Source organism: Callithrix jacchus, chromosome 5 (genome assembly GCF_049354715.1).
Source record: "Callithrix jacchus isolate 240 chromosome 5, calJac240_pri, whole genome shotgun sequence".
In the NCBI taxonomy this organism is placed as follows: Eukaryota; Metazoa; Chordata; class Mammalia; order Primates; family Cebidae; genus Callithrix; species Callithrix jacchus.
Genome location: NC_133506.1, coordinates 128,996,774 through 129,024,617, shown reverse-complemented (window position 1 = coordinate 129,024,617; position 27,844 = coordinate 128,996,774). Strand labels below are relative to the sequence as shown.

The 27,844-nt window shown below is 46.4% G+C and overlaps 1 protein-coding gene across 18 annotated transcripts in view; it reads left to right on the top strand.

The window, feature by feature from the left end:
• Positions 1 to 27,844, top strand: part of SLC39A11 (solute carrier family 39 member 11) — a 441,622-nt gene that overhangs the window by 56,792 nt on the left and 356,986 nt on the right. For 14 of the 18 annotated variants that reach the window (XM_078374526.1, XM_035301656.3, XM_078374528.1 and 11 more), the window contains one exon: positions 9,906 to 10,064. The exons of 2 other annotated variants lie outside the window; for them this stretch is intronic. In XM_078374526.1, the coding sequence (XP_078230652.1) occupies positions 9,906 to 10,064 (159 nt within the window). Of the gene's footprint in view, positions 1 to 7,533; positions 7,619 to 9,905; positions 10,065 to 27,844 lie in introns of those variants that run through there. 2 more of the 18 variants (XM_078374529.1, XM_017972781.4) reach the window with 1 other exon arrangement.

Here is a 27,844-nt window from a genome sequence, read left to right as displayed (position 1 = left end):
GATTTATCTTTGAGAAGCAAGTTTTTTTTTTTTTTGAGATGGAGTTCTGCTCTTGTTACCCAGGCTGGAGTGCAATGGCGTGATCTCGGCTCGCCACAACCTCCGCCTCCTGGGTTCAGGCAATTCTCCTGCCTCAGCCTCCTGAGTAGCTGGGATTACAGGCACGCGCCACCATGCCCAGCTAATTTTTTGTATCTTTAGTAGAGACAGGGTTTCACCATGTTGACCAGGACGGTCTCGATCTCTTGACCTTGTGATCCACCTGCTTCGGCCTCCCAAAGTGCTGGGATTACAGGCATGAGCCACCGCGCCCGGTCTGAGAAGCAAGTATTTAACAGGATCATTAGCATGGTTCATTTGTGGCCATAATTTTTCTAGTCTTGGAGCAGTTTCTATCATAGTATTGGGGAATGCTGTGGGATCAACTGCATTCGGTTATTGCTGACGCTGATTCATCCTGGACTTTGGCTTAGGGATTCTTTCCCTGATAATGGGGAGGCAGTAAGTTAAACTTGGTCTTTACTCTGTAGCTTGCAGAATTTCTTAAAAGATTCTGAGTCCTTGTAGGGATAGAGGGTGGTGCAGTCAATTTGGGATGGACCAGCTTGCTCTGGGGCTTTGGGAAAGCCACTGAATCTTGTTGGTGTCAGTTTTTACTTCCCTATTAAGACTGAGTGGCCTCCTAAAAGTCCCCTTTCACTCTGCCTGAGTCTGGTTCTATCAGTAGACTCTTCAGTAGATTATCCATGAAGCTTCGAAAATTCTACATTGACATCTTTCCACACCTATGAAAATCTCAATTGTTTTAAACAATTACTCACCCCATGTTTGTGAAGGGACTTGAAGGCATTTGAGTATGAGTCTATATAATACTTAATTTGGAAACTAAAAATGACTGTACAAATTAGGCATTAAACTAAAAAATGGATGTTGAGTCACTTCCTGATCACGTGTCCTGATTCTCCACCCCCGTTGTTCCCCTTTGTCAGCAAGGATGACAGAGAATGCATTTAGGCACCAAGTGTTGAACAGTAGCCCTGTCCAGGGCTACGCTGATGGGGGTGCCAGGAACAGAGGTGCTTAAGGCACAGCCCTCTCCCGGGCATGTACACCGCCCTGGGGGACAGGGACACGAATGATGAATCTAGTGTGACAGAAAAGAGCCACCTTAGAAGTGGGGTGCAGGGAAGGATGAGCGGAGGAAGAGAGGATGTCTGCAGAGGGCACACAGGGAGAGGGAAGAATCCAAAACAGCATTGACCTGTGGCGTGCTTCCTGTTGGGAACCGGGTTGGGGTGGTGTTTGTGTTGCTTCTCAGGATTCTTGGGACAACTCCGTGAAATGTGTCATTTTCAGGCGTCAGAACTGAGCTGCAGAAAGCTTAGGTTATTTGCCTGAGGTTACCTAACCAGTAAGTGGCTGAGCCAAGATTCAAATCCTTCATTTTCCCATGATAAATACGGACTTGGGCAAAGAGTTGAGGGTGTTCGGAAGAAAGGGCACGTGAGATGGGTCTTGGCGTTTTGGTGTTGTCACAGGTGGAGGTGCTCAGGCCAAGGGCAGGGGGCTGAGGAGTTCAGCAAAAACTGAGGGCAGTAGCACAAATGGGATCCCTCACGACTGGGTAGGCCAGTCTCAACCTCAACTCCTGTTTTTAAAATCGAGGCAAAACTCACGTAACGTAAAATGAACCACTGTTTATAATTCAGTGTCATTTAGAATTTCGCAATGTTGTGCCGCCATCACCTCTACTTCCAGATGTTTTATTTTTTCTTTCTTTTTTTCTGAGACAGAGTCTTGCTCTGTTGCCTAGGCTGAAGTGCAGTGGTTCAATCCTGGCTCACTGCAACCTCCGCCCCCTGGATTCAAGTGATTCTCCTGCCTCAGCCTCCAGAATAACTGGGATTACAGGTGCCCGCCACCATACTTGGTTAATTTTTTTGTATTTTTAGTAGAAACAGGGTTTTACTATGTTGGTCAGGCTGATTTTGAACTCCTGACCTCAGGTGATCTGCACACCTCGGCCTCCCAAAGTATTGGGATTACAGGCGTGAGCCACTGTGCCCAGCCTAAAGTGGAGTGTGTGTGCGTGTGTGTGTGTGTGTGTGTGTGTAGACAGAGTATTGCTCTGTCACCCAGGCTGGAATGCAGTGGTGCAGTCTCTGCTCACTGCAGCCTCTGCCTCCTATGTTCAAGTGATTCTCATACCTCAGCCTCCCGAGTAGCTGGAATTACAGGCATGTGCTACAATACCCAGCTAATTTTTGTAGTTTTGGTAGAGACAGAGTTTCTCCATATTTACCAGGCTGGTCTCGAACTCCTGACCTCAAGTGATTTGCCTGCCTCAGCCTCTCAAAGTGCTGGCATTGCAGGTGTGAGCCACCACCCCGGCCACAGCACCATGTTTTTGAGGCTCATCCCCGTCGTAGTGTGCGTCAGCGCTTCGTGGCTTCTCACGGCTTTCTTATGCAACGTGTCTCCATCCATCTGAGGGTGGATATTTGGGCTGTTTCCATCTTTTGGCGATTGTGAACAAGATCAAGATCAGTTTTTTCAAATTAACTGACGTCATTCTTTCATTCACTTGCCCATCTGTAGAGATGGAAACTGAAGTCGTGGTATTGACAGAGACTCAAAGAAGCACGTGAACAGAATGCTAGGGTGAGATTCAACCTAGGGCATGGGAAGAAGGGAAAAAATTACACTCCACTTCTTAAATACCACCTTGTCTGGGAGTCACCTGTGCAACACTGAGACTTCTGAGCCCTGTGGTAGACTTACCAAACCAAAGACTGAAGTTGGACATTCAATCCATTCTTTCTTTTTTTTTAAAATTTTATCCTTAGCTCCTTTGCAGGAGTTGGTTTTTTTGTTGTTGCTGTTGGTTTGTTTTTCGGAGACAGACTGTCCTTCTGTCGCCCAGGCTGGAGTGCAGTGGTGCGATCTCAGCCCACCACAACCTCTGCCTCCCGGGTTCAAGTGATTCTCCTGCCTCAGCGTCCTGAGTAGCTGGATTACAGGCATGCACTACCACGCTGAGCTAATTTTTGTGTTTTTTAATAGAGACAGTGTTTCGCCGTGTTGGCTGGGCTGGTCTCCCAACTCCTGACCTCAGGTGATCCACCCACCTCGGCCTCCCAAGGTGTTGGGATTACAGGCGTGAGCCACACGCCCGGCCGGGAGTTTTCTTTTACTGTAGATACACTCATCCTCGAGCTTCTTTGATTATTTAGCAAAAGAAATTGGGCTACTTTGATCTTAGCAATATTTAACTTGGAAGATGGGCCCCAGACAAACCTTCTCCTGGGTTCATTCGATAGGGTGGGCTTTTCATTTTCATTTTGGGAATAAGGAGGCAGAAAGGACTTCAGGGGTCCGGCGAGGACCCTGCCATGTGCGTTGAAGCTGATTATGCATTTCTTTTTATAGACCAAGGTGAGGAAGCGGAAGCTATCAACCATCAGCTTCTTGTGGTTATACTGCTGTCTTCAGGGTTGGTCCTGTTAGCCCACTTGTTTGCCTTTACAGGCAGGGTCACAGCTACGGGAGGACTTTTGCTGTTTACTATCCGGGTCTGTGAAGGAACTGGCTGGCAAGAGTATTCCCTGAAGTCCTGGTCCCGGTGCTTAGCACCTTCTCTTCTGTGGCCTGCCCCTTCCACGCCTTGCTTCTTGGGGTAATTGAGAGGTAATCAGGAATGCTGCTTTCTGTTTCTGTACCAGCTAGTTAATATGTCACTACACCCAGATTTAAAAAAGCCCGACATATAAAGGGGAATTGCTGATGTTGAGAGTTTCACCTCACCACCTGTGTTGGGAGTGTTGTAATAGAGGGAGCATAGAAAGTCAACACCAAGACAAAAGTATGCCAAATTTCAGGGTCTTTATTGTTGGCGGCTACAGAGGACTCTCGTCTCTCCAACCTGTGGCCCCGAAAGGAGGGTGTCCAGACCTTTTATACCAGTGACCCACCTCGAGGGTGAGGGTGAGGGGCTTCAGACATTCCGAGCGCTAGTGGATTCTGTAAATCACCTCCCGGGGGGAGATGAGGGTGAGGGGCTCCGGATGTTCCGAGGGCCAGGGGACTCTGGACATTCCGATTGTTATTGAAGTGGTTCACAGAAGTCAAGGTAAGCGTTAGTTTACACGTTGTCTAGGTAGGGTGGAAATTACAGACCTTAATTACTTACTACAGGTCTCAGGGGCCAAGATGGCGTGGGTTTGGACTCTGCCTGTCACATTAGGGTTACAGAGAGCAGTTTCAACAGAAAGCCAAGGTATGGTTGAGGTATGCAGTTTTATGGGGCGTTTACCGTGTCACAGGGGATTATTTAAAAAGCGATGCTTATCATAGGATCCAACAGTGGCACTCCTTGGTGCTTATCTACCGAAATGAATTGAAAACTTCCAGCCCACACCAGTGCCTGCACACGGATGTTTATAGCAGTTTTATTCATAATTGACAAAACCCAGAAGCAACCACAAGGCCCTTCAATAGGTGAGCAGATAAACTGTGGTACATCCAGGCAATAGAATATTATCCAGTGCTAAAAAGAAATGTTTTATCCAGTCAGGAAAAAACATGGAGGAATCTTAAATGCATATTACCAAGTGAAAGAAGCCAATCTGAAAAGGTTCCATGCTGTGTGACTTCAACTATGTGACATTCTGGAAAAGGCAAAGCTATAGATAGTGAAAGGGATTTCCAGGGATTGGGGGTAGGGAAGGATGAAAAGGTAGAGCACAGGGGATTTTTAGGGCAGTTAAAATGTGTGATACTATAATGATGGACACATGATTTTATATAGTGCCAAAATCCATAGACTGTATGGCTCCAAGAGTGGACCCTAATGTAAACTATGGACCGGCTGGGTGCTGTGGCTCACGCCTGTAATCATAGCATTTTTGGAGGCTGAGGCGGGCTAATCTCCTGAGTCAGGAGTTCAAGACCAGCCTGACCAACATGGAGAAACCCCGTCTCTACTAAAAATAGAAAAATTAGCTGGGTGTCTTAGCGGGGACCTGTAATCCCAGCTACTCGGGAGGCTGAGGAAGGAAAATCACTTGAACCCGGGATGCGGAGGTTGCAGTGAGCCAAGATCGTGCCACTGCACTCCAGCCTGGGCGACAGAGCAAGACCCTGTCTCAAACAGACAAAAAACCAAAGTCAGTGGACCTTGGGTGTTAATGCTGTATCACTATGGGTTCATCAGTTGCATCCAGTGTGCCACTGTTGTGTGGTGTTGATAGTGGGGAGGCTGTATGTATGTGGGGACGGGCCTATAGCAGAATTCTCAGTACTTTCCACTCAATTTTTTCTATCAACCTAAAAGTACTCTAAAAAATAAAGTTAAGGAAAGTAGCATATGCCTGTATGAATTTTCTGTTGCCGATGTAACAAACTGCCATGAACGTAGTGACTTAACACAGTGCAGACTTACTATCTTACAGTACTGGAGGTCTGAAGTCCACAGTGATTTTAACTGGGACAAAGTCAGGGTGGCAGCCAGGCTGTGTTCCTCCTGGAGGGTTTGGAGAAGCTGCTTCCCTGCCTTCTCAGCGTCTCAAGGCCACCTCTCTTCCCTGGCAGATGGCCTTTTCTTCATCCTCAAGCCAGCAGCGTGGCACCTGCCAAACTCTTTCTGACTGCAGCCTCTGCTTCTGTTACCACATCTTCTCCCCAGTTCTGACCCTTCTCACTACTTTGCAAGGACCTTGTGGTTACATTGGCCTCACTCAGATAAGCCAGTATCATCTCTCCATCTCCAGGTCCTTAATTTAATCCCATATGCAGCGTCCTTTTTGCTTGTAAAGTGAACTCTTCACAGGTTTTAGGCACTAGGGCACAGCCATCTTTTCTATCTCACTTGCCCTTTAAATAACTTTCTGACTGGGTGCAGTGGCTCATACCTGTAATCCCAGCACTTTGGAAGGCTGAGGTGGACAGTCACTTGAGGCTAGGAGTTTGAGACCAGCCTGGCCAACATGGTGAAACCCCATCTCTACTAAAAATACAAAAATTAGCCACGCATGGTGGTAGGTGCCTGTAATCCCAGCTACTTGGGAGGCTGGGGCATGAGAATCACTTGAACCCGGGAGGCGGAGATGGAGTTTGTGGGTCACGGCACTGCACTTAAGCCTGGGCGACAGAGCCAGACTCCTCTCAAAACAGAAACAGAACAGAACAAAACTTTGCTTTGAGTTCTTTTGTCATTTTAGACAGGCATCCCAGTTCAGTCTCCCTGCTGTTCTTAGGTGTTTTTCCAGTTTATGTGGGAGGCAGGGAGATTGGCAAGGAAAAGAAATGAAGGAACTCCAGCCGGATCCTGAATTTTACTGGAATGATAAAGGACAGGGATTCTCAAGGAGGGAGCCCACTTGAATTAGCTGGGATGCTTCTGTATCGTAAGCATCCCAAATTCTAACACACCTGCCCTCAAGAGTCACTTCTCTTCTGTTCTCGCTCCTTGAGTAACTTGTGCGTGAGAATATTGTGTGTTTCTCAGCTGTAAGGGCAGAAAAAAAGTTGGTACTCAGTGATGCAGAGGGATGAAGGGAATTTGGACAGAAGAGGTTGGACCAAAGGAGACAAGAGAAGAGGTGGGGCTGGGCGCCGTGGCTCACGCCTCTAATCCCATCACTCTGGGACACCAAGGTGGGCGGACCACGAGGTCAGGAGATCGAGCCCATCCTGGCTAACATGGTGAAACCCCATCTCTACTAAAAATACAAAAAATTAGCCAGGCATGGTGGCAGCAGGCACATGTAATCCCAGCTACTTAGGAGGCTGAGGCAGGAGAATCGCTTGAACCCAGGAGTCAGACAATTGCCTGAACCCGGGAGGCGGAGATTGCAGTGAGCCAAGATTGCACCACTGCACTCCAGGCTGGGCAACAGAGCGAGACTCTGGCTCTCTCTCTATGTGTATACACACACACACACACACACACATACATAAATAAAAAAAGAGTGGAGATTGGGGAAGTCTCTCAAGTGTTGCTGACAGCGATGCTATGTTTCTTTATCACAGGATGGGGTGTGGGGAGGATTTAGAGGGTGAGATGATTGGGCTTACCTGGGTCATGTGGTTTTAGAGTTGTTGAAGGTGGGACTGTATGGGAAAACCTGAAACATGCAAGCAGAGAAGCTGCTGCACAGGTCGGATTTAAAAAGAGTTGGGCCGGGCGCAGTGGCTCACGCCTATAATCCCAGCACTTGGGGAGGCCAAGGTGGGCAGATCACTTCAGATCAGAAGTTCAAGACCAGCCCGGCCAACATGGCAAAACCCTGTGTCTACTAAAAATACAAATAGCTGGGTGTGATGGGACATGCCTGTATTCCCAGCTACTTGGGAGGCTGAGGCAGTTGAATTGCTCGAACCTGGGAGGCAGAGGTTGCAGTGAGCTGAGATTGCGCCACTGCACTTCAGCCCGGGTGACAGAGACTCCATCTCAAAAAGTAAAAATAAAAATTAAAAGAGGAACTGGTACCTTTCCATCTCTGCTTAGTTTCAGGTCCTCTTTGGGGGCACTTTGCCATTCAGGACAGCTACTGAAGGCTGTTGAATTCTAAAGCCAGTAAGAGAAAGTCTGGAAAAGGGATGGATCAGGCTGGAGCAGGTAGGAGGAGCCCTCAGATTTCCTTTGATGGTCTTTATTGACAGCCTGGCTCATCAGGTTGAACTGGTCAGCCTCAGCTCCCATCCTGTTGAGTGGAGGCTTTTTCATTCTTAGAGTTTTGGAGGCAGGTGGAGGTTTCCATGGGTGTCAATAAGACTTTTGCTGGGAGAATTTGGCCCAGAGCAAGTTACTGTGTGTGAATGACAGCTGGGAGAAGGGAATTTATGGATGTATGCATAGATTTGTTCTTTATTGTGCTGTTGTAATACCTGGTTCTGTCACTCTGAATGTTATTTTGCAGATAAGTGATGCAGATGAGTTTTTAAGGCAAGGCATAATTAAGTAATTTTTAGAAACCCATTCAGTGTTTTCCACGCCAGTGATGACTGCCATATAGTTATGATGGGTAATGTGTATACTCTAGCCCAAAGATGTCATAGCATCTATAAGAGTAAACAGCCATGGATGAGTGTTTCATTTGGTCAGTGCTGGAGAGCTTCTTATTTTTAAGAGACAGAGTATCGTTATGTTGCCCAGGCTGGCCTTGAACCCCTGGGCTCAAGGCTAGGACTGCAGTCATGTACCATGGCGCCAGCTCATCCACTGGAGAACCTTTGATCAGATTGGCTTTGCTGAGATTTGAGACCAGCCTAATTTTTTTTCTTCTCCTTCATGTTTCTCCTTTCATTGAGTTGGTTATGGCACTGCTTGGTCAGTTTCCTGGATCTGCTACTTACTGCCTATAGCAGGGGTCTCCAGCTCTTGGGCCGTGGACCATTGCTGATCCATGGTCTATTAGGAACCAGGCCATAGCCATCGGGTGAGTGAGCATCACTGCGTGAGCTCCTCCTCCTGTCACATCAGTGGTGACATTAGACTCTCACAAGAACATGAACCCCATTGTGAACTGTACATGCCATGGATCAAGGTTGTGAGCTCCTTATGAGAATCTAATGGCTGATAATCTGAGGTGGAACAGTTTCATCCCCAAACCACTGCCTGGCCTGTGGAGAAATGGTCTTCCATGAAACTGGCCCCTGGTGCCCAAAGGATTGGTGGACCGCTGACCTATAGGACCTTGAATAAATTACCTTATTGTTTCAGGATCCAATTTCTTTATCTACAATAGAGATGACAAGGTAATATATCAAATGTTAATCTTGGCCCTTGGAAGTACCAGGTAATCAATAAATATTAGTTCCCTTCTTCCTTTTTAGAGATAAGATAATTGATGGAACCAATATGATGTTGACTTACTTGTTGTCTTCATGTATTTGAGAGGCTGTCACCTATAACATAGGGAAGACACAGTTTTTGGTGTTCTAGGGGGCAAAACCACAGCTAAAAGGTAAAAGTGGAAAGGAGACAGATTTCAGCTCAACATAAGAAAGAATTTCGTAATAATTAGACCCATGTTACAATACAGTGGTGCTTGTGAAGTAGTGAGCAATTCGTCTTGGAAGAATTTAATTAAACTAGGATTTTTGGCGCTGGGTGTGGTGGCTCACGCCTGTATTCCCAGCACTTTGGGAGGCCAAGGTGGGTGGATTACCTGAGATCAAGAGTTTGAGACCAGCCTGGCCAACATGGCAAAATCCCATCTTTAAAAAATGCAAAAAAAAAAAAAAAAATTAGCTGGGCGTAGTGGCGCGTATCTACAATCCCAGCTACTTGGGAGGCTGAGGCAGGAGAATCACTTGAACCTGGGAGGCAGAGGTTTTAGGGAGCGAGATCATACCATTGCACTCCAGGCTGGGCAGCAGAGGAAGATTCCATCTCAAAAAAAAAAAAAAAACAAAGGAACTTTCAACAATATCACCACTGACATTTGGGGCCAGAGAATTCTGTGTTGTCAGGGGTGTGCTGTGCATTGTAGAATGTTCAGCAGTGTGCTTGGCCTCCCTCACTAGATGCCCGTAGCAACCTCCCTCTACCCTCCTCATAGTGTGACAGTTAAAAATGTCTCTAGACATTGCCAAATGTCCTGTGGAGGGCAGAAGCATTGCTGGTTGAGAACCACTGAGTTACAGGCTGGATGACGGCAAACTGGACTGCATCCTCCCAAGGTCAACCCTGCCCTACCCAAAATTGGGTTCTTGCCATAGTAAGCTCCAGGAATTCTGGGGTTGACTTTTTGGTTTATGATAGGACTTCCCAACCTGGGACGAAAGACCTAACTCATGTGAAATTGTAGGGGTCAGTCTGGGCCACAGAGAGCAAGTGAGGTCCCATCTAGAAGGCCTCCTGCAGTCACTCTAATGTTTATTGCTTGCTGTGGGTTTTGTAGGTCATGCTGGCAGCTTCCTATTGGTCTCTCCTGGCCCCAGCAGTTGAGATGGCCACATCTTCTGGAGGCTTCGGTGCCTTTGCCTTCTTGCCCGTGGCTGTTGGCTTCACCCTTGGAGCAGCTTTTGTCTACTTGGCTGACCTCCTGATGCCTTACCTGGTGAGTACCGCTCTACTTTTAGCTGTCGTATTAACACATACCCGCTCTGTGCAATGGATTTATTACCTGTTAATGTCTCTGTTAAGTAGCCAGATGGTGTTTAAACAGAGAAAGAGGCATTAGAGGCACTGAATGGTGATTTCTTTCTTAAGGAAAATAATGTCTTGCTAATTACCTCCTTATTTACATTTTAGTAAGTTCAATTTTGAATGTCACATTTCCTTAAAAATGGCTGATGTGCTGAGTGGCACTGTATATATGAGAGGGCCGAGAACTGGTTGCTGGGTGGGACCTAGCTTCATCAGTATGATGCTGGCTCTTACTGAGAGTAGGACATCTTCAGGGAGACGACACATCCCACCCTCCCTCATCTTGTAGCACTAGACCTTTGACAACGTGTCATATCATGAGGGTTGACAGGAGGGTCGAGGGTCAGGTGGGGCTCTGTGCAGCAGGAGTCTGGGCTGGAGCTCACACCTGTCGTTTACTGATTGTGTATGCCTGACCTCAAGTTTTCCATCCTTTAGTTTGAGGATAACACCCCCAAGGGACTGTATAGTAAAATTTAGAAAATGTAAAAATGCACTGGAACTGGGGATAAGCCAGAGATTTCAGGCCTTTTTGCTGACATAAGGCTGGAGAGTTGGGTTTTGGAATGAGCATGTATTTGCTTACAGAGAAGCACCATGTGAACTGCAGCCTGGAGTGTGGCTGTGATGGCCGAGCCGAGAGAGCGGGGGCCAGGTCCTGCCATGAGAGCCACAAGCCGTTGGCTAAAGCCGTCATCTGCATGCACCATTCTCAGTAGAGGAAAGGGGTCCGTGATCATCACAGCATGAGACACCTTACCAGACATTGAGCCAGACAGGTTCTAGAGAGGGCAGAAGCACCCCGAACTGGTGCTTGAATTCCCTGCCCTCCTAGAAGAGGAAGGGGTGCAGGAGAAATCTGTGAAATGGTCACAGTCCATTTCTCATGTTGGATCACAGTGAGGCAGGATTCAGTCAGATCCACTGGAGTCAGTGGACATGTACCCTGGGAGGTAGACAGGCTGAAGTTCTCTTCCCTGCCTTCCTGCTTTCTTTTTTTTCTTAAGTTCCCAACTGGAGAAAGAAAAGGAATGGTGGACAGCTCTGCAGCTAAAACGATTCCCAGGAACTATGCCTCTGGGCCCCGGGCTAATGAAAAACAAATTCCTTGTGTTATAGAAGAACCTTTCTTTGGATCAGACAGCTGAATGTGATGTTGGACGGCTGTGGTATTGTCTTAAAGCAGAGGTCCTCAACCCCCAGGCTGAGGACTGGTACTGGTCTATAGCTTGTTAGGAAATGGGCCGCATAACAGGAGGTGAGCAAGCAGCTGGCAAGTGAGCTTTATCTTCTGAGCTCCGCCTCCTGTCAGATCAACGGTGGCACTAGAGTCTCATAGGAGCGCAAACTCTGCTCCTGTGTGTCAAATGTTGTGCCCTTTAAGAGAATGTGACTTAATCTCTTAAAGGGATGTGTGCCCTTTAAGAGAATCTGACTAATGCCTGATGATCTGAGGTGGAACAGTTTCATCCCCAAATCCCCCTACTCCAATCCCCATCCGTGGAAAAGTTGTCTTCCACAAAACCAGACCTTGGTGTTGAAAAGATTGGGACCCCTGTCTTAAAGACTGTGTGTCATTTTTTGTTGTTAAAAGATTGAGTGGCATGGCTGGGCGTGATGGCTCACGCATGTAATCCCAGCACATTGGGAGTCCAAGGGGGCAGATCACTTGAGGCCAGGAGTTCGAGACCAGCCTGGGCAATACAGTGAAACCCCATCTCTACTAAAAATACCGAAATTAGCTGGGTGTGGTGGCACAAGCCTGTAATCCCAGCTACTCAGGAGGCTGAGGCATGAGAATCGCTTGAACCTGGGAGGTGGAGGTTGCAGTAAGCCGAGATGGTGCCACTGCACTCCAGCCTAGGCGACAGAGCAAGACCCTGTCTCACTCACACACACACACACACACACACACACACACACACAAAATTGAGTGGCAGTGTCTGTTTCTGTCCCCTGGGCATTTGGCTTTTTCCTTGCTGCCCTCTTTGTCTGTGTGGTAGAGGCTTCCAGTGGCCCTCAATGCAGGCTGCTGTATTCTGATCTCAAGGCCATCCTGGTTATATGTGAACTTGCTGTTCCAATGATGTATTCTGCTTGCCCTGGCAGGTGCCCAGTGGCTTTAACCCCTGAGCAGCAGGCAGAGATCTGGCTCAGCAGCTCTGCACTGGCCCTGCTGGTCCCATTCTGACTCTGCAATCCTGGTGGGTCTTACTGTGTTCCAGGGGAGTGGGGGTGGTGGGGTCGTGTCAGGTGTATTTGGTCAGCTGTCTGAACGTAGGGGTTTTCTCTGGGCAGTGTAAACAGTCATTGACTAGTTTGTACTATGCAGTAGTAATTGGTTTTTTTTTTTTTTTTTTTTGAGACAGAGTCTCACTTTGTCACCCAGGCTGGAGTGCAATGGCCTGATGTTGGCTCACTGGAACCTCCGCCTCCTGGGTTCAAGTGATTCTCCTGCCTCAGCCTCCTGAGTAGCTGGGCTTACAGGCGCACACCACCATGCCCTGCTAATTTTTGTACGTTTAGTAGAGACAGGGTTTTACCATGCTGGCCAGGCTCATCTTGAACTCCTGACCTCAAGTGATCTGCCCGACTCAGCCTCCGAAAGTGTTGGGATTACAGGCATGAGCCATCACGCCTGGCTGCAGCAGTATTTTTATTTTTTGAAAAAAACCTTTTGGTTCACATTTGTTCTAATATATGCTTTGAATGTGGAGGAGATCCCAGAGGGAAGCCCTGGATAGAATCAGGAATGGTTTGGGAGCAGCTGGTGAATGTCTGGGGAGGGGATGCAGAGCTCAGAAAGGGACATAATCACCACAAATGCCCAGAACCTCACTACTTGGCAGAAAAATCAGCCTGACAGTAAACATCTGTTTAGGACATTTAAAAAGAAACGAATCCTCGCTGTTGATGTGAGAGGGGGAATTTGTCTTAGAAGGTCTCATACATGGATGAGAATGACTTATAATTGCTACAGTCATTGAATATAAATGTTGTTGAAAGAGTTGTGCTTGGAATCAGTCTGTTGACCTTCAGTCTGAGGCTGGCCAAAGGTTTCCTTTGGTCTCACTATTAATTTGCTCACCAAACCAGAAAAGGGCAGCAGCTTGGATCAATTGAAGATGCTCTGTGGATCAGAGTTAATGGGTTTTGATCTTGAGTCTGTGCGGTTGGCCAACATCGACTGAGAACCCACAGGGATTATAGTCTAATAGGGGAGGAGCAGGGCTAGAACTTGTGTTTAGGATGTTTGCTCTTCTTGGGATCTATGAGCCAGTGGCTTTTGAGGCTGTGGGAAGTTTTGTGGGTAAATTCAGCCCCAGATTATTTCATTTCCCAATTCATTACCCTGATGATGGAGCCCCACCATTCAGCAGATGGCCCCAGGAGCAGAATGAAGGCAGAGCAAAAGGCCTTGGCTGCAGCTCCGACCAAGGACCTCTCACCCTTTGGGACAAGCCCCAGGATTTAGGGGGCCTGTCTGCAGAAAACCCCAGGGTTTCCTTTCTGTCCCCTGGGGACATGTCTGCTTGGTGTTGGTTGGGGTGAAAGGAAGTGGGTCAGTGTCTGTCATTTCACCTTGAGAAATAAGATATAGAAGTCTGGGAACAGCAGCAGTGTGACTTGAGGGATTCTGTAGCAGGTGCCCTGATTTGACCCTTGCCCATGACCATTCAGACACAGGCCCCAATGTCTGGGAGTGTCAGAGCCACCAACCCTGGTTATATGTTTGGGACATGAAGGGCATCCATGCTCTTGGGTTGGTGGGTAGGGAAGGGTTAACACCTGACTGTGTTCTTTAAGTTTTCTGTTCCTTCAGCCTTTCAGAATTATTTGTCCCCCTATTGGAGGCAAAGCAAAATATTTCTCATGAAAAGGGCATTACTCAGAACAGCCTGTCAGGTTGAAGCCATTGTGGCTTTGTTAACGTCAAATGGATCAAGTTTCTCTCCAAACGGGGTGTTTATTTTCATTTATTTATCTGGGAATGTAGTAGAGAAGGCTGTGTGGAAACTGAATGGGAAATGAACTGACAGGGATTTACAGAGACTTTGCCAAATGAAAGGAGAGGAAAAAAAAGGGGGTGAGCAGGGAGGTGTGGCCTGCTGGGCCTGGAAGAGGCTGGTGAGGGGTTGGATGATGGGAAATGGTCTCGGGGCCAGCTGGAGCCCATGTTCCCCTTAGAATGGTTCTAGGGAGAAACAGACTGGACATTGAACAGCTGTTTGGAGACACTGACATGTTTCTAATTTTGCAGTTGTGCTTCTATATGAAGTTAAGGGGTAGCACTGTGTGGGAAACCGTCACCTTCAGTTTATTATTGTTATTATTTGAGACAGGGTCTGGCTCTGCTGCCCAGGCTGGAATGCGGTGGCATGATTGCGGCTTACTGTAGCCTCGACTTCCCAGGATCAGGTGATCCTCCCACCTCAGCCTGCTGAGTAGCTGGGACCACAGGCATGTGCTGCCATGCCCAGCTAATTTTTAAATTGTCTTTGTAGAGACGGGTCTCCCTGTGTTGCCCGGACTGGTCTTGGACTCCTGAGCTCAAGCAATCCTCCTACACTGGCCTCGCTTCAGAGTGTTGGGATTCTAGGTGTGAGCTGCCTGCCATGCCTGGCCCACCTGCAGTTTAAAACAGTGATTTTTCTACTGGCGTTTTGATGGGTGGGGTGAGGAGGGTAGTGTATGTGTCCCCAAGGTCTAATCTTTCTTTTTAGTCATGTTAGTATCACATCAATACAATACAAATATCTCATTATTAAACAGTTTTGTAGACATTTTATGTGAAAACCCTTCTCTTTTATCTTTCCCCCAGACCAACCAGTCAACCATTGTTACCAGTTTAGCAGGTACCATTCTAGTGTTCCCTTCCTTCTTTTTCTTTACTTCTCTTTTCTTTTTCCCTCCTTCCTTCCCTCCCTCCCTCCCTTCCTTTCCTTTCTTTCCTGCTTTTTATTTTTGACAGAGTCTTGCTAGTGTTGCCTAGGCTGGAGTGCAATGGTGCAGTCTCGGCTCACTGCAACCTCTACCTCCCGGGTTTGAGCAGTTCTCCTGCCTCAGCCTCTCAAGTATCTGGGATTATAGGCATGCACTGCCACACCTGACTAATTTTGTATTTTTAGTAGAGATGGGGTTTCTCCTTGATGGTCAAGCTGGTCTTGAACTCCTGACCTCAGATAATCTATGTGCCTTGGCTTCCTAAAGTGCTGGTGTTACAAGCGTGAGCTACCATGTATGGCTTTTCCCTTCCTTTTCTTTTTTTTGGGGGGTGGGGTAGGGAGGTGGAGTCTCCCTCTGTGGCCCAGGCTGGAGTGCAGTGGCGCGATCTTGGCTCATTGCAACCTCTCCCTCCCGGGTTCAAGTTATTCTCCTGCCTCAGCCTCTTGAGTAGCTGGGATTACAGGCACATGCCACCACCCCCATGAACTTTTGTATTTTTAATGGAGACAGGGTTTCAGCATGTTGGCCAGGCTGGTCTCAAACTCCTGACCTCAAGTGATCCGCCTGCCTCAGCCTCCCAAAGTGCTGGGATGACAGGCGTGAGCCACTGCACTCAGCCCCTTTTCCTTTCGTAAAGAAAACCATGATACCAGGTCTTTTAATTATTGAAATATAAACACTTTTCCTATTTGCTTGTATTGTTTGAGAATACTTTAAATCGACTTCATAGCAGTAGGAACCCTGACTCCATTTAAATCTTCTTTTCTTTACTTGTGTATGTGCAGGCATACATTTTTACCAGTAGGAAATCAGTAGATTCTCTGTAGATTCTGTGTCATTTTAAAATTTGAAATGATTTTTATTCATGGTATTTTAATACCTCTGCAGCATTCTGTCATCTCGTTTGCTCAGCCATCTCTCCGTGGTTGAGAAGTTAGACTGCTCTGGGCGTCTACCTGTGTTTACATGTACATCTGGAAATGGAATTTGTTTCGTGTTTTCTGAAAAGCAAATGGCAACACACTGTCTGTGTTGTTGCTGCCTGCTTTTCGCAGTTTGGTTTGCATCTTGGCAGACTTTTTCCTGGGAGATGTGTGCTCTCCTCTCCCTCCTCTCCCTCTCTTGGTATTTGACATCTTGAGGAGGCTGCCCAAGCCCTAACCCTAACCCTAACCGTAACCCTGAGGCTGTCTCATGTGAACTTGGCCAATAGTCCTGCCCAGACAGCCTCCAGGAAGGCGGGGGAGGCTAGCAAGCAGGGATCCCCTTCTTCTCGGTTCCTGCCTTAATTTATCTGAGTCCTTCACCCTGTTCAGTTTCTTTTAATTCTCATTGTGATGGCAAGGAAGATAGCTCTACTGAAGCGTCAATGAACAGGGTGTGCGCGTACTTTTAATATGCACCCAACTTTGGCCAGGTGCAGCGGCTCATTCCTGTAATCTCAGACTTTTGGGAGGCTCAGGCGAGTGGATCAGTTGAGATCAGGAGTTTGAGACCAGCCTGGCCAACATGGTGAAACCCTGTTTTCTACCAAAAATACACACACACACACACACACACACACACACACACACACACACATACACACACACACACTTAGCTGGGCACGGTGTTGCATGCCTGTAATCCTAGGTACCTGGGAGGCTAAGGCAGGAGAATGCGTTGAACCTAAGAGGTGGAGGCTTCAGTGAGCTGAGATCGTGCCACTACACTCCAGCCTGGGCACCGTAGCAAGGCTTCATCTCAAAAAAAAAATGTACCCAACTTTTACTGGTATCAATATTTGGATGGCCGGAGCTGCTATTGAGAGACCAAACATGACAACTGTCTTGGAAGTGACAGATGTTCCAAGAGGCGGTTTTCCTCCCAGAGGTGTGTTTGCATGTATTTATTTCTCCTTCACAGATTTCCTTCATCTTTGGCATTCTGATTCTAGTTCATGAAAGAGTATCTTAGAGAGAGAGGGAATTAAAAAGCAGAAATGACAAGAATATCTTCCAGAAAACAAAAAGGATGAGCTTCCGTAGCAGCCACCTGAGAGTCTCTGTGATAAGCCTGATATTGTCAAGTAAGCCTGACTCCTTTTGTAGGGACACTGAACAGTTGTTTGCCCCAGTTTTAAGATTGTGCTTTCTTATACTTTGTTGAGGCTCAGATTCATATTGTGTGCCACATCCTGGGGTTAAGCTATTGTTGAAATTTCTGCCTGGCTGCAGAGAGCCTCTGTGGCTATAGCAGGTCCTTCCAGTGTGGGGACACAATTGTGTCATCCAAAGACGCCGGCATGTAGGGTGGATTGGGCAACCCCAGGCCAAAGGAGGTGACAGTTCTGCAGTTGGACCTTTTGCTTCACTATCTATACATCTGTATTATTTCTCTGGGGCTGCCATAGCAAAATACCACATACAGGGTTGGCTTAAACAATAGAAATTTATTTTCTCACAGCTCTGGAGGCTGGAAGTCCAAGGTCAAGGTGTCGGCAGGGTTGGTTTCTTCTAAGGCCTTTCCCCTTGGCTTGCAGATGGCTGCCTTTCCTGTGTGTCCTCACACGGTCCTGCCTCCATGCTCACATCCCCAGTGTCTCTTCACGTGTCCAGCTTTCCTCTTTCCATGAAGACACCAGTCACATTGGACCAAGGCCCACCCAAACAGCACCATTTTGATTGGACACCTTTTCAGCTTCTGGGCTCAATCTGTCCTCCCACTTGGACTCCCAAAGTGTTGGGATTACAGGCATTGGCCATGGCATCTGGCCCACCTTGAGTTGAAAGCAGTGATTTTCTGCTGGGCCTATCTCTAAATGCAGTCGCACTATAAAGCACAGTAGCTTAGAACTTCAACACATGGATTTTGGGGGACAAAATTCAGTCCATGGAAACATCTTTTTTTTTTTTTTCATGACACTGAGATTGAAAGATGGTAGAGTGGCGGGAGCTTGGCTGTTAAATGGGCACGGGGTGTTCTGAACCAGAGGCCATTTCCCTGACACTGGAACAGTGGGCTGGCTGGCTGGCTATGCCTCGAGGGCCATGGCATGCTAAAGAATACACAGTGCTAATTAATACTTCAGTTTCTAAGGGAGGAAACCTGTGAGCTTGCAGTAATGGAGTACTCCACAGCCTCCCGTGACTTTCAGGAAGATGCTCAGATGTTGTTTAGGGTCCTGTTGGCATGCAGAGGGGCTAAAAAAGGGATGGAGGCAATTTCCTATTATGGTGTGCTGGCTGGCGGATTCTTTTTTTTTTTTTTTTTTGAGATGGAGTTTCCCTCTTGTTGCCCAGGCTGAAGTGCGATGGCACAGTCTTGGCTCACTGCAACCTTTGCCTCCCAGGTTCAAGTGATTCTCCTGTCTCAGCCTCCTGAGTAGCTGGTCATATAGGTGTGCACCACCATGCCTAGCTAGTTTTTATATTTTTAGTAGAGATGGGGTTTCACCATGTTGGCGGGGCTGGTCTCGAACTCCTGACCTCAGGTGATTCACCCGGCCTCCCAAAGTGCTGGGATTACAGGTAGAGCCATTGCACCTGGATGCTGGCTCTTCTTAGAGAAGACAGCAGTTTTGACAATCCTGTGGATGCCTGTAAGTGTGTATTTAGGCAATGGGAATGCATGCCATGAACTCTCTCTTTCTTGCAATATGCTCTCTTGGTTTTCTAGGGCAGCTGGTGAATACTGCTCTATGCATTTGTATGCCTGTGTGCGCTAGCTGTGTACACAGTCCTTGCTCATTGAGGCTGCAAGAAAAATACCTGTGGCTTTGCAGTCAGTGGCACAGAACATTTCAAGCATGCCTGCTCTCTGGCTTTTGACCAGAGTTCAGAAACCCACGCCTATTGTTGATATGTATTCCCGGGAGACCCCATGGGTCTGGCATGAACACACACACACACTCACACATGCACTGCACAGGCAGCTTGCTGAGGGGAACTCCTTAAGCTTGGAATGGTTCTTGTTCTTGGACTAAGAGTAGTGGGGATCCTTGAGTCCAAACAGGCTTTGTTGGAACTTTCTAGGACTTTGATTTCTTCTCCATGCGTAGAACACTGTTTCATATGTTAGGCCATAAAGTTGTGACTGGATACCTGTCCTCTCTTGCTGTCTCTTGAGCCCAGCCATGTGTTTATAAAAAATACCCGAAAGCCACCGTGGACATATACTGAAACAGTCAATAGCTGAGGGTGGCGAAGATGATTATGAGTATGAAAGGGGAAAGGAGGCTGGGCGCCGTGGCTCACACTTGGAATCCCAGCACTTTGGGAGGCTGGAGGAGGAGGGCAGGGCAGGAGTTCGAGACCGGCCTGGCCAACATGGTGGAACCCCGTCTCTTCTGAAAATACAAAAATTAGCCAGGCGTGGTGGTGCCTGCTTATAACGCGAGCTTCTTGGTTAGGACTGAGGCACAAGAATCGCTGGAACCCAGAAGGTAGAGGTTGTAGTGAGCCGAGATTGCACCACTGTGCTCCAGCCTGGGTGACAGAGCCAGACTATGTCTCAAAAAAATAAAAAAACAAAGCAAAGGTAAAGGAATTGAGTATGCTCTTATCTTCACTGGATCCCTCCTTCTTGGCAAAGGTGCCTGGGACCATTTCTGTCTTGCTTATAGCTGTACCCCCAGCTGGGTGCTCCGTGGAACAGGTCCTGGTCATGCCTGCGTGACCCATCTCCTCTGGGATTGATTGTGGTGCTGTTTGTGTTCCTCAGGCTGGGGATCCAAAGTTCTAGGACAGTTAGGTAGATAGTTCTGGCTGGTGTCAGGGGAGAATTGAGAAGTGAAGTTTGGGGATGGAGATGTAGGTTGGCCAATTCATGGGAGGGAGGGAGTCCTGTTAAAAGCACTGGAAAAACAAAAGCATTGTTCTCTGCCACATGCCCCCCTGGAGGTCATGAACAGCATGAGCTGAAGCAGAAGTTCTTTTCAGATCTGACTTGGTCTCCTTTAGAAATGCTATTCCATGTGAAAGTCGAGGCAGACACCAGCTGAGTGGGTTCCTGCTCTCCTAATTGGCTTGGGCTGCTATAACAAAAGACCACAGTCTGGCTTAAAGAACAGAAAATATCCAGGTGCTGGCAGATTTGGTTCCTGGTGAGGGCTCTTTTTCTGGCTTGCAGATGGCCACCTTCTTGTTGTGTTCTCACATGGTAGGGAGAATGAGAGAGGGAGAGCTCTCTAGTGTCTCTTCTTACAAGGACACGAATCCTGTTAATGAGGGTCCCATCTTCATGACCTCATCTAACCCTAATTACCTCCAAAAGCTTCCCATTACATTGGGGGCTAGTGCTCCAACAAATGAATTTTTTTTGAGGGGACACAAATATTCAGTTTGTAACACCTGATATAAAGAATGTGAGGACATTCTGTCCCATCATCATCAGGCTATAAAGGGCTCCGAATGTGGTGAAAATTTTCCAAACATAACCCTAAATGGGTACCTTTCTAGGTAGAAGGAAAAGGAGTGTGATTTTTGACTTTTATTCTCAGTGAAATTAAGTTATAATACTTTCTGTCCTGAAGTCTACTTTGTTCTGATATTAATAATATAGCTATTCCAGTTTCATTTCAAGCGTTTGCTTGATACATCTTTTTCCACTTCTTTACCTTTACCTATCTGAGTCTTTGTGTTTAATAAACAACATAAAATTGGGTTTTACTTTTTTTTCTAGTCCAAGGATCTCAGTCTCTTAATTGGAATGTTTAGTCAATTTATATTTAGTGTAATTACTGATAGGATTGGGTCCATGCCAACCATCTTACTGTTTATTTTCTATTGATGTCATCTGTTTTATTTTGCTCTTTGGTACCTCCTTTTCTGCCTTCTTTTGGGTTAGTTTTTAGTATCCCATTTTAGTTTCTTTACTAGATTTAAAAATATCTCTCTTAGGCCGGGTGTGGTGGCTCACGCCTGTAATCCAAGCACTTTGGAGGCCAAGGCGGGCAGATCACCTGAGGTCGGGAGTTCAGGACCAGCCTGAGCAACATGGTGAAACCCTATCTTTAAAAAAATAAATAAATAAAATTAAAAAAAAATATCTCTCTTTGTGTTATGTTTGCAGGTTGCTGTAGAGATTACATTTCCTTAACTTATAGTCGACCTTGAATTAACATTGCAATAGTGTATTATAGTCTACGTGGTAATTGTCTTATCATACTCTACCTTGAATTAGCACTTGATGTAAGAGTCTTATAGCTACATCTACTTACCCTTCTTTGGTTCTTTGTACTATTTTTGTCATACATTTTATTTCTTCATATGTCATAAATCTTTAGTACATTACTATATTTGCTTTTACAATCAGTTGTCTTTAAAAGAAATTTTAAAATGAGAAAAAGTGTTTATGTTTTCTCGGCCTTGATAGTTGTAATAACTTGTTGAATTATTACTTTCTGTCCACTTATCGTATTCATCTTTCCCTTTAAATCCTTGAACATATTTGTAATAGCTATTGTAAACTCCTTGTCTGCCAGTTCTATCATCTCTGTCAACTCTGGGTTCATGCCTGTTGGCTTTTTATTTTTAAAATCCTGGTTATGGATGCTATTTTTTGGGTTCTTCTCACATCTAGTAATTTTTGTATGTTTGTTTTTGAGACAGAGTCTTGCTCTGTTGCCCAGGCTGGAGTACAATGATGCAATCTTGGCTCACTGCCACCTCTGCCTCCTGGGTTCAAGTGATTCTCCTTCCTCAGCCTCCTGAGTAGCTGGGATTACAGGTGACCACCACCATGCCTGGATAACTTTTATAGTTTTACTAGAGATAGGGTTTTTTCATGTTGGCAAGTCCAGTCTCTAACTCCTGATCTCAGGTAATCTTCCCACCTTGGCCTCCCAAAGTCCTGGGCTTATAGGCATGAGCCACGATGCCTGGCCAAATGTCTAGTAATTTTTGATTGTATAGTGGACATTGTCAGTGGTCTATTGTTAAAAGACTAGATTTAGTCATCTTAAAGAGTTAATGGATTTTATTCTGATAGACAGATAATTTACTGGTGGTTCACCTTGATCCTGTAAAGTCTTGGTTTTTGGCTTTGCTAGGATAGGTATAGAGTAGCTTTTACTTGAAGTCTAGAATAGCTCTACCCTTAAAGAGGATCTTTAGGGTCTCAACTGAATGATTGGGGTGTACAATGAGATTTTTTGCCGAGACTAGTTGGAATTTCATCTTCTAGCACTATATGACCTTTGGAATCTCCATTTATCTCACAATCCCCTAGAAAGAATTCTCTCTTCCAGGCCTCATAGCATTTTTCTTTGCACACCCATAGCTTAGTATTTAGTCAGCAACTCATGGATACCCCTTTGCATATTTCTGAGATTCCTTCTTTGTGCAATGTTCTCCTCTGTGGTATCCTGCCCTGTGAATTACATCTGTGTCAGCAGTCCTGAATTTCATTTTTTATTTTTATTTTCTTTTTTGACACGAAGTCTCTATTGCCCAGGCTGGAGTGCAGTGGCGTGATCTTGGCTCACTGCAACCTCCACCTCTTGGTTCTCCTGCCTCAGCCTCCCAAGTAGCTGAGATTATAGGCATGTGCCACCATGCCCAGGTAATTTAGTATTTTTGGTAGAGACATTTTGCCCACACTGGTCTCGAACTCCTGACCTCAGGTGATCCATCTGCCTCAGCCTCCCAGAGTGCTGGGATTCCAGATGTGAGCCACCATGCCTGGCCTGCAGTCCTGAATTTCAATCTTTTTCTGTATACTGCTGCATTTCTTTATGCTACAGTTAGGAAAGTCCCTCCCTGCCTCCAGTGCTCAGGTGAATGTGGAGCATCCTTTGCATGTTCCGCTTCTTGCAAGGATCACAGACCTGCACAGTCTATTATTGTCTAATCTCTGAAAATAGTTGCTTTATATTTTACCTAGCTTTATAGTAGGAAGTCTCAGTGGAATTAATTGGAAACATTTGCTTCAGATTCTTTGCAGTTGTTTTTGGCTTCTTTTTTCCCCTAATTTCTCTTTCCCCTCTGACCCACGTTGCCTTCTAAATGAAAGTGGTTTAACTTGTAAGGTCATTTTAAGAAGGTACGTGTGTTTCTGAGCAAAAGTTTCTATACTTCTCCTTTCAGAAGTTGACTGATATCTGCTTCTAGAATCTTTGCTGCACTCTGCCCACAGGCATTTCTTATAATTAGCAGGTGCAGAAGTGGGGAGCTAGAGTCTCTTGATCCTCGTATGTAATGGAGAATTGCTTCAGATGGCAGGAATCAGGATAATTGGATGATAACCCTACACACAGAGAGCCAGGACACTAGCTGATTCAGGTAATCAACTGAAGGCTGACCCTTGTGGGAAGGTGACTCAATTTAGCTTTGGTTTATTGGTTCAGGAATATTGCCACAGCTGCCTTAACTCTTTTCCACTACAGGAGGACTGCTTACATTTAGCAAATCACTTCTTGGCAACAATGCAATTAAGTGCTCTTTGGGAGAGTTTGTATTCCCAAGCTTTTGTGTGCATCAGAGCGATTTGCTTTTTAAAATTCAGCTTTCTGGACAGTTGCGGTGGCTCGTGCCTGCTATCCCAGCACTTTGGGAGGCTGAGGTGGATCACCTGAGGTCGGGAGTTCGAGACCAGCCTGGACAACATGGTGAAACCCCGTCTCTACTAAAAATCTACCTGTAATCCCAGCTCCTCGGGAGGCTGAGGAAGGAGAATCACTTGAACTTGGGAGGGGGAGGTTGCTGTGAGCCGAGATTCCGCCACTGCACTCTAGCCTGGGTGACAGAGCAGGGCTTTGTCTCAAAAAAAAAAAAAAAAAAAAGTTAACTTTCTGAAGCTTTCTACCCTGAGACTCATTTAGGAGAACTGGAGTGGAACTTAGGGTTCTTTTATCAGGTGTCTAGGAGATTCTGATGTAGGTAACCCATGGACCTGACTTTGAGAAACAGCATATAGTGGCTTTTTACAACAGCTTTTATTCTAAAACTGGACATACTGTCATACTTAGTACTGTTTTTTTCCTTCAGAAAAGCATATAGGCAGAATAGTGACTATTAACCCATGATACAGATGGTAAAACTGAGACCTGGAGAAGTTACAACCTTCCCTGGGTCTGAAAGCATCTTGGTGTTAGAGCTGGACAGAACACAGCTGTCCAAAATAGCTGTATTCTTCTCTTTGGACTCTGTTGACGTTAGTTAATGATGTCATATTCAAAGATGGGAAAGCACTGCCATTCCTCGTTCTTGTCATTTCACTTGAATCTCCTTCCTGGCTGGTCATGGTGGCTCACACCTGTAATCTCAGCACTTTGGCAGGTCGAAGTGGGCAGATCACCTGAGGTCAGAAGTTCAAGACCAGCCTGGCCAACATGGCAAAACCCCATCTCTACTAAAAATACAAAACTTACTGGGTGTAGTGGTGCATGCCTGTAGTCCCAGCTACTTGGGAGGCTGAAGCATGAGAATTGCTTGAACCTGGGAGGCAGAGGTGGCACTGAGCTGAGATCGTGCCACTGCACTCCAGCCTGGGCAACAGAGTGAGACCCTATCTGAAAAATACAATAAAAATAAGAATAATCTCCTTCCCGATGTAGAAGTGCTGTTCCATGTGGCATTTTGTTAAGACAAGTTATGGGGGAGAATCGGATGGCATACAGGGTCCATTGAAACACTCCCAATTATAAACTGCATATGCTAATGTGAGGCGTTACTCTTTGAGCTTGGGATAAGAGAGAAGTTTGGGATTTTTGCATAGGTTGTGACATTATCCAGTGGTGTTTTTGTATATTAATCTGGCACCAGATAATATAATTTGGGAGAGTGAGAAACAAAAATCCCAGGGACTAATTAGGAGATTAATGTAGTATTCCCAAAGGCGGAGAGGGACTGAGAAAATGAAAATGGAAAGGAAGGCACGTTTAAGAGACAGTTAGAAGAAGGAGCTATAGAGAAGATCAGATGAGTGGATATATGGAGGAGAAAAAAATCAGTACGGGCCCATACCAAGGTTTCAAACTTCAGTGGCTTGGAGGCCATACTAGAGTACCTGAAAACTCAGTATTTGGGAGGGATAGATGGGCTTGGAAGGGAATACAATTAACTGGAGAAACCTGAATTCAGCAATCACTGACTGATAGACTGGGCATGTGTTGAGTTTAGGTTGACAGCAGGGTACCTCAGTTGAGACGCCTATAGGAAGCTGGGAGTATGAATCCTGCTCAGGGGCAGGGTGGAGGCTGGAGTTGCAGAGACAGCATTGGGAGAGCCCTGAACAGGAAGGGAAGATGTCACATGTGAATACAAGAGATAAGAAACTGCTACAGGCTGGCTGAGGGATTATGTCCAGTTCATAGGCAAGAGAAACTTGTAGCTGGAGGGATACTGGAAGCAGACAGAACAAGGGCCTCAAAGCTGGCCTCCTGGGGCTTGGGGAAGCAACGTGGGCCCGAGATCTGCTTATATCTGCCCATCTGCATGGTTTTTTGAGACAGAGTCTCGCTCTGTCACCCAAGTTGGAGTGCAGTGGCACGGTAACAGTTCACTGCAGCCTTGAACTTCCAGGCTCACAGGATCCTCTTGCCTCAATCTTCTGAGTAGCTGGGAATACAGCTCATGTTACCACAGCCAACTTATTCTTTTTAATTTTTGTAGAGACAGAGTCTTGCTACATTGTCCAGGCTGGTCTTGAACTCCTGGGCTCAGTCCATTCTTCCACCTTGGCCCCTCAGAGTGCTGGGATTACAGGCATGAGGCACTGCACCTGTATCTTGTTTTTGATAGTTACTCAGCTGATTGATTTCTAACAGGACAGGTCTAATGGGTTAATTGCACAGGGAAAGGGAGTGAGAACTGAATGTTCCCAGCAACATGTTTCTCCTCAGACATGCTGAGTCGAGGTTAACTGATCATCTCTTTAGAAGCTGAAGGGGCTTCAGGAGCGGGTAGCCTGAGACTCTCCCTCTGCAGGGAGCAAGGCCCCAGGAGGCATGAGGTTGATTTTGATGCATTCTGTGTTTGTAGGAGAGGGAGTGAGCTCTGCAGAGAATGGATTAAGGGAACTAGTTGAAGGCTGGTGTTGCCAAAGTCAACAACTCAGATAGCTATGTGAGGGTGTGTGGTGTGTGCACGTGTGATTTATTTACAATTGCCAAGGCACAGCAGGGGCAGCTAAGAGAATTAGTACTGAGGCTTGGGTGTGACTGCCCTCCATCAACCCCCCGGCCCTCTCTGTGTGTCAGATTCCTGATTTTTATGAGTCATTGGTGACAGTGCCCGATCTCCTTCTCATCTCCTCTGATGCTCTGCCTTCTTCTTGCATGATCCCCTCATCGGCCACAAAACTGTGTGGATGTGAGCCTTTAAAGCAACGGTGTCCAATCTTTTGGCTTCCCTGGGCCACACATAAAATACACGAACAATACTAACGAGAGCTGAGGAGATAAAAAAACAAAATCACAAAAAAATCTCATAAGGTTTCAAGAAAGTTCACAAATTTATATTGGGTCGCATTCAAAGCTGCGTGCTGCCCAGGGGTTGAACAAGCTTGCTTTAGAGGGAGGGTTGGCAAAGTACAGCCTGAGGGCCAAGTCAGCTGCACCCGTTCATTTATGAGACTGTGGTATCCTCTGCAGCTGCCTCCACAATGCAGCAGAAACGAGTAGCTGTGATGGTTGTGATTGAACACAGAAACAGAAAACCAAGTACTGCATGTTCTTACATATAAATGGAAGCTAAACATTGAGGGCAAGTATGGAGGCTCATGCCTGTAACCCCAGCACTTTGGGAGGCTCAGGTGGGTGGCTCACCTGAGGTCAGGAGTTCGAGATCAGCCTGTCCAACATGGTGAAACCCTGTCTCTACTAAAGATACAAAAATTAGCTGGGTGTGATGGTGCCCAGCTGTAGTACCAGCCACTCAGGAGGCTGAGGCAGGAGAATTGCTTGAACCCAGAAGGCAGAAGTTGCAATGACCCAGTCGTGCACTGCACTCCAGCTTGGGCAACAGCGAGACTCTCTCAAAAAAATAAGGGCCAGACATGGTGGCTCATGCATGTAATCCCAGCACTTTGGGGGGCCGAGGCGGATGGATCTCCTGAGGTCAGGAGTTCGAGACCAGACTAACCAACATGGTAAAACCCCCATCTCTACTAAAAATAGAAAAATGAGCTGGGTGTCATGGCACACCCCCGTAATTCCAGCTACTTGGGAGAGTGAGACAGGAGAATTGCTTGAACCTGGGAGGCGGAGATTGCAGTGAGCTGAGACTGTGCCAGCGCACTCCTGCCTGGGCAACAGGGTGAGACTCTCTCAAAAAAATAAAAATAAAATAAAAATAAACATTGGGTACACATGGTCATAAGAATGGGAACAGTAGTCACTAGGGACAAGGGAAGGGAATGGGGGGAAGGGTGCAAAACTACCTGTTGGGTACTGTGCTCACACCTGGGTGACAGGTTCAGTCCTACGCAACTTCAGCGTCACGCTATATACCTTTGTAACAAACCTGTACACGTACCTCCTTGATTCTAAGATAAAAGTTGAAAAAGAAAAAAAAATGTGGGCAATACTATCTGGCCCTTTGCAGAAACAGTTTCCTGATCCCTGATTTAAATACTTCTTCAGTTGATCCTTTCTTTGTTTTAAAAAAATTTTAATTTTTGTGGACGCATAGTAGGTGTATATATTTATAGGGTATATCAAATGTTTGGATACAGGCATGCAAAGCGTAATGATCACATCATGGAAAATGGGGTATCCATCCCCTCAAGCATTTATCCTTTATGTTACAAGCAATCCAATTATAT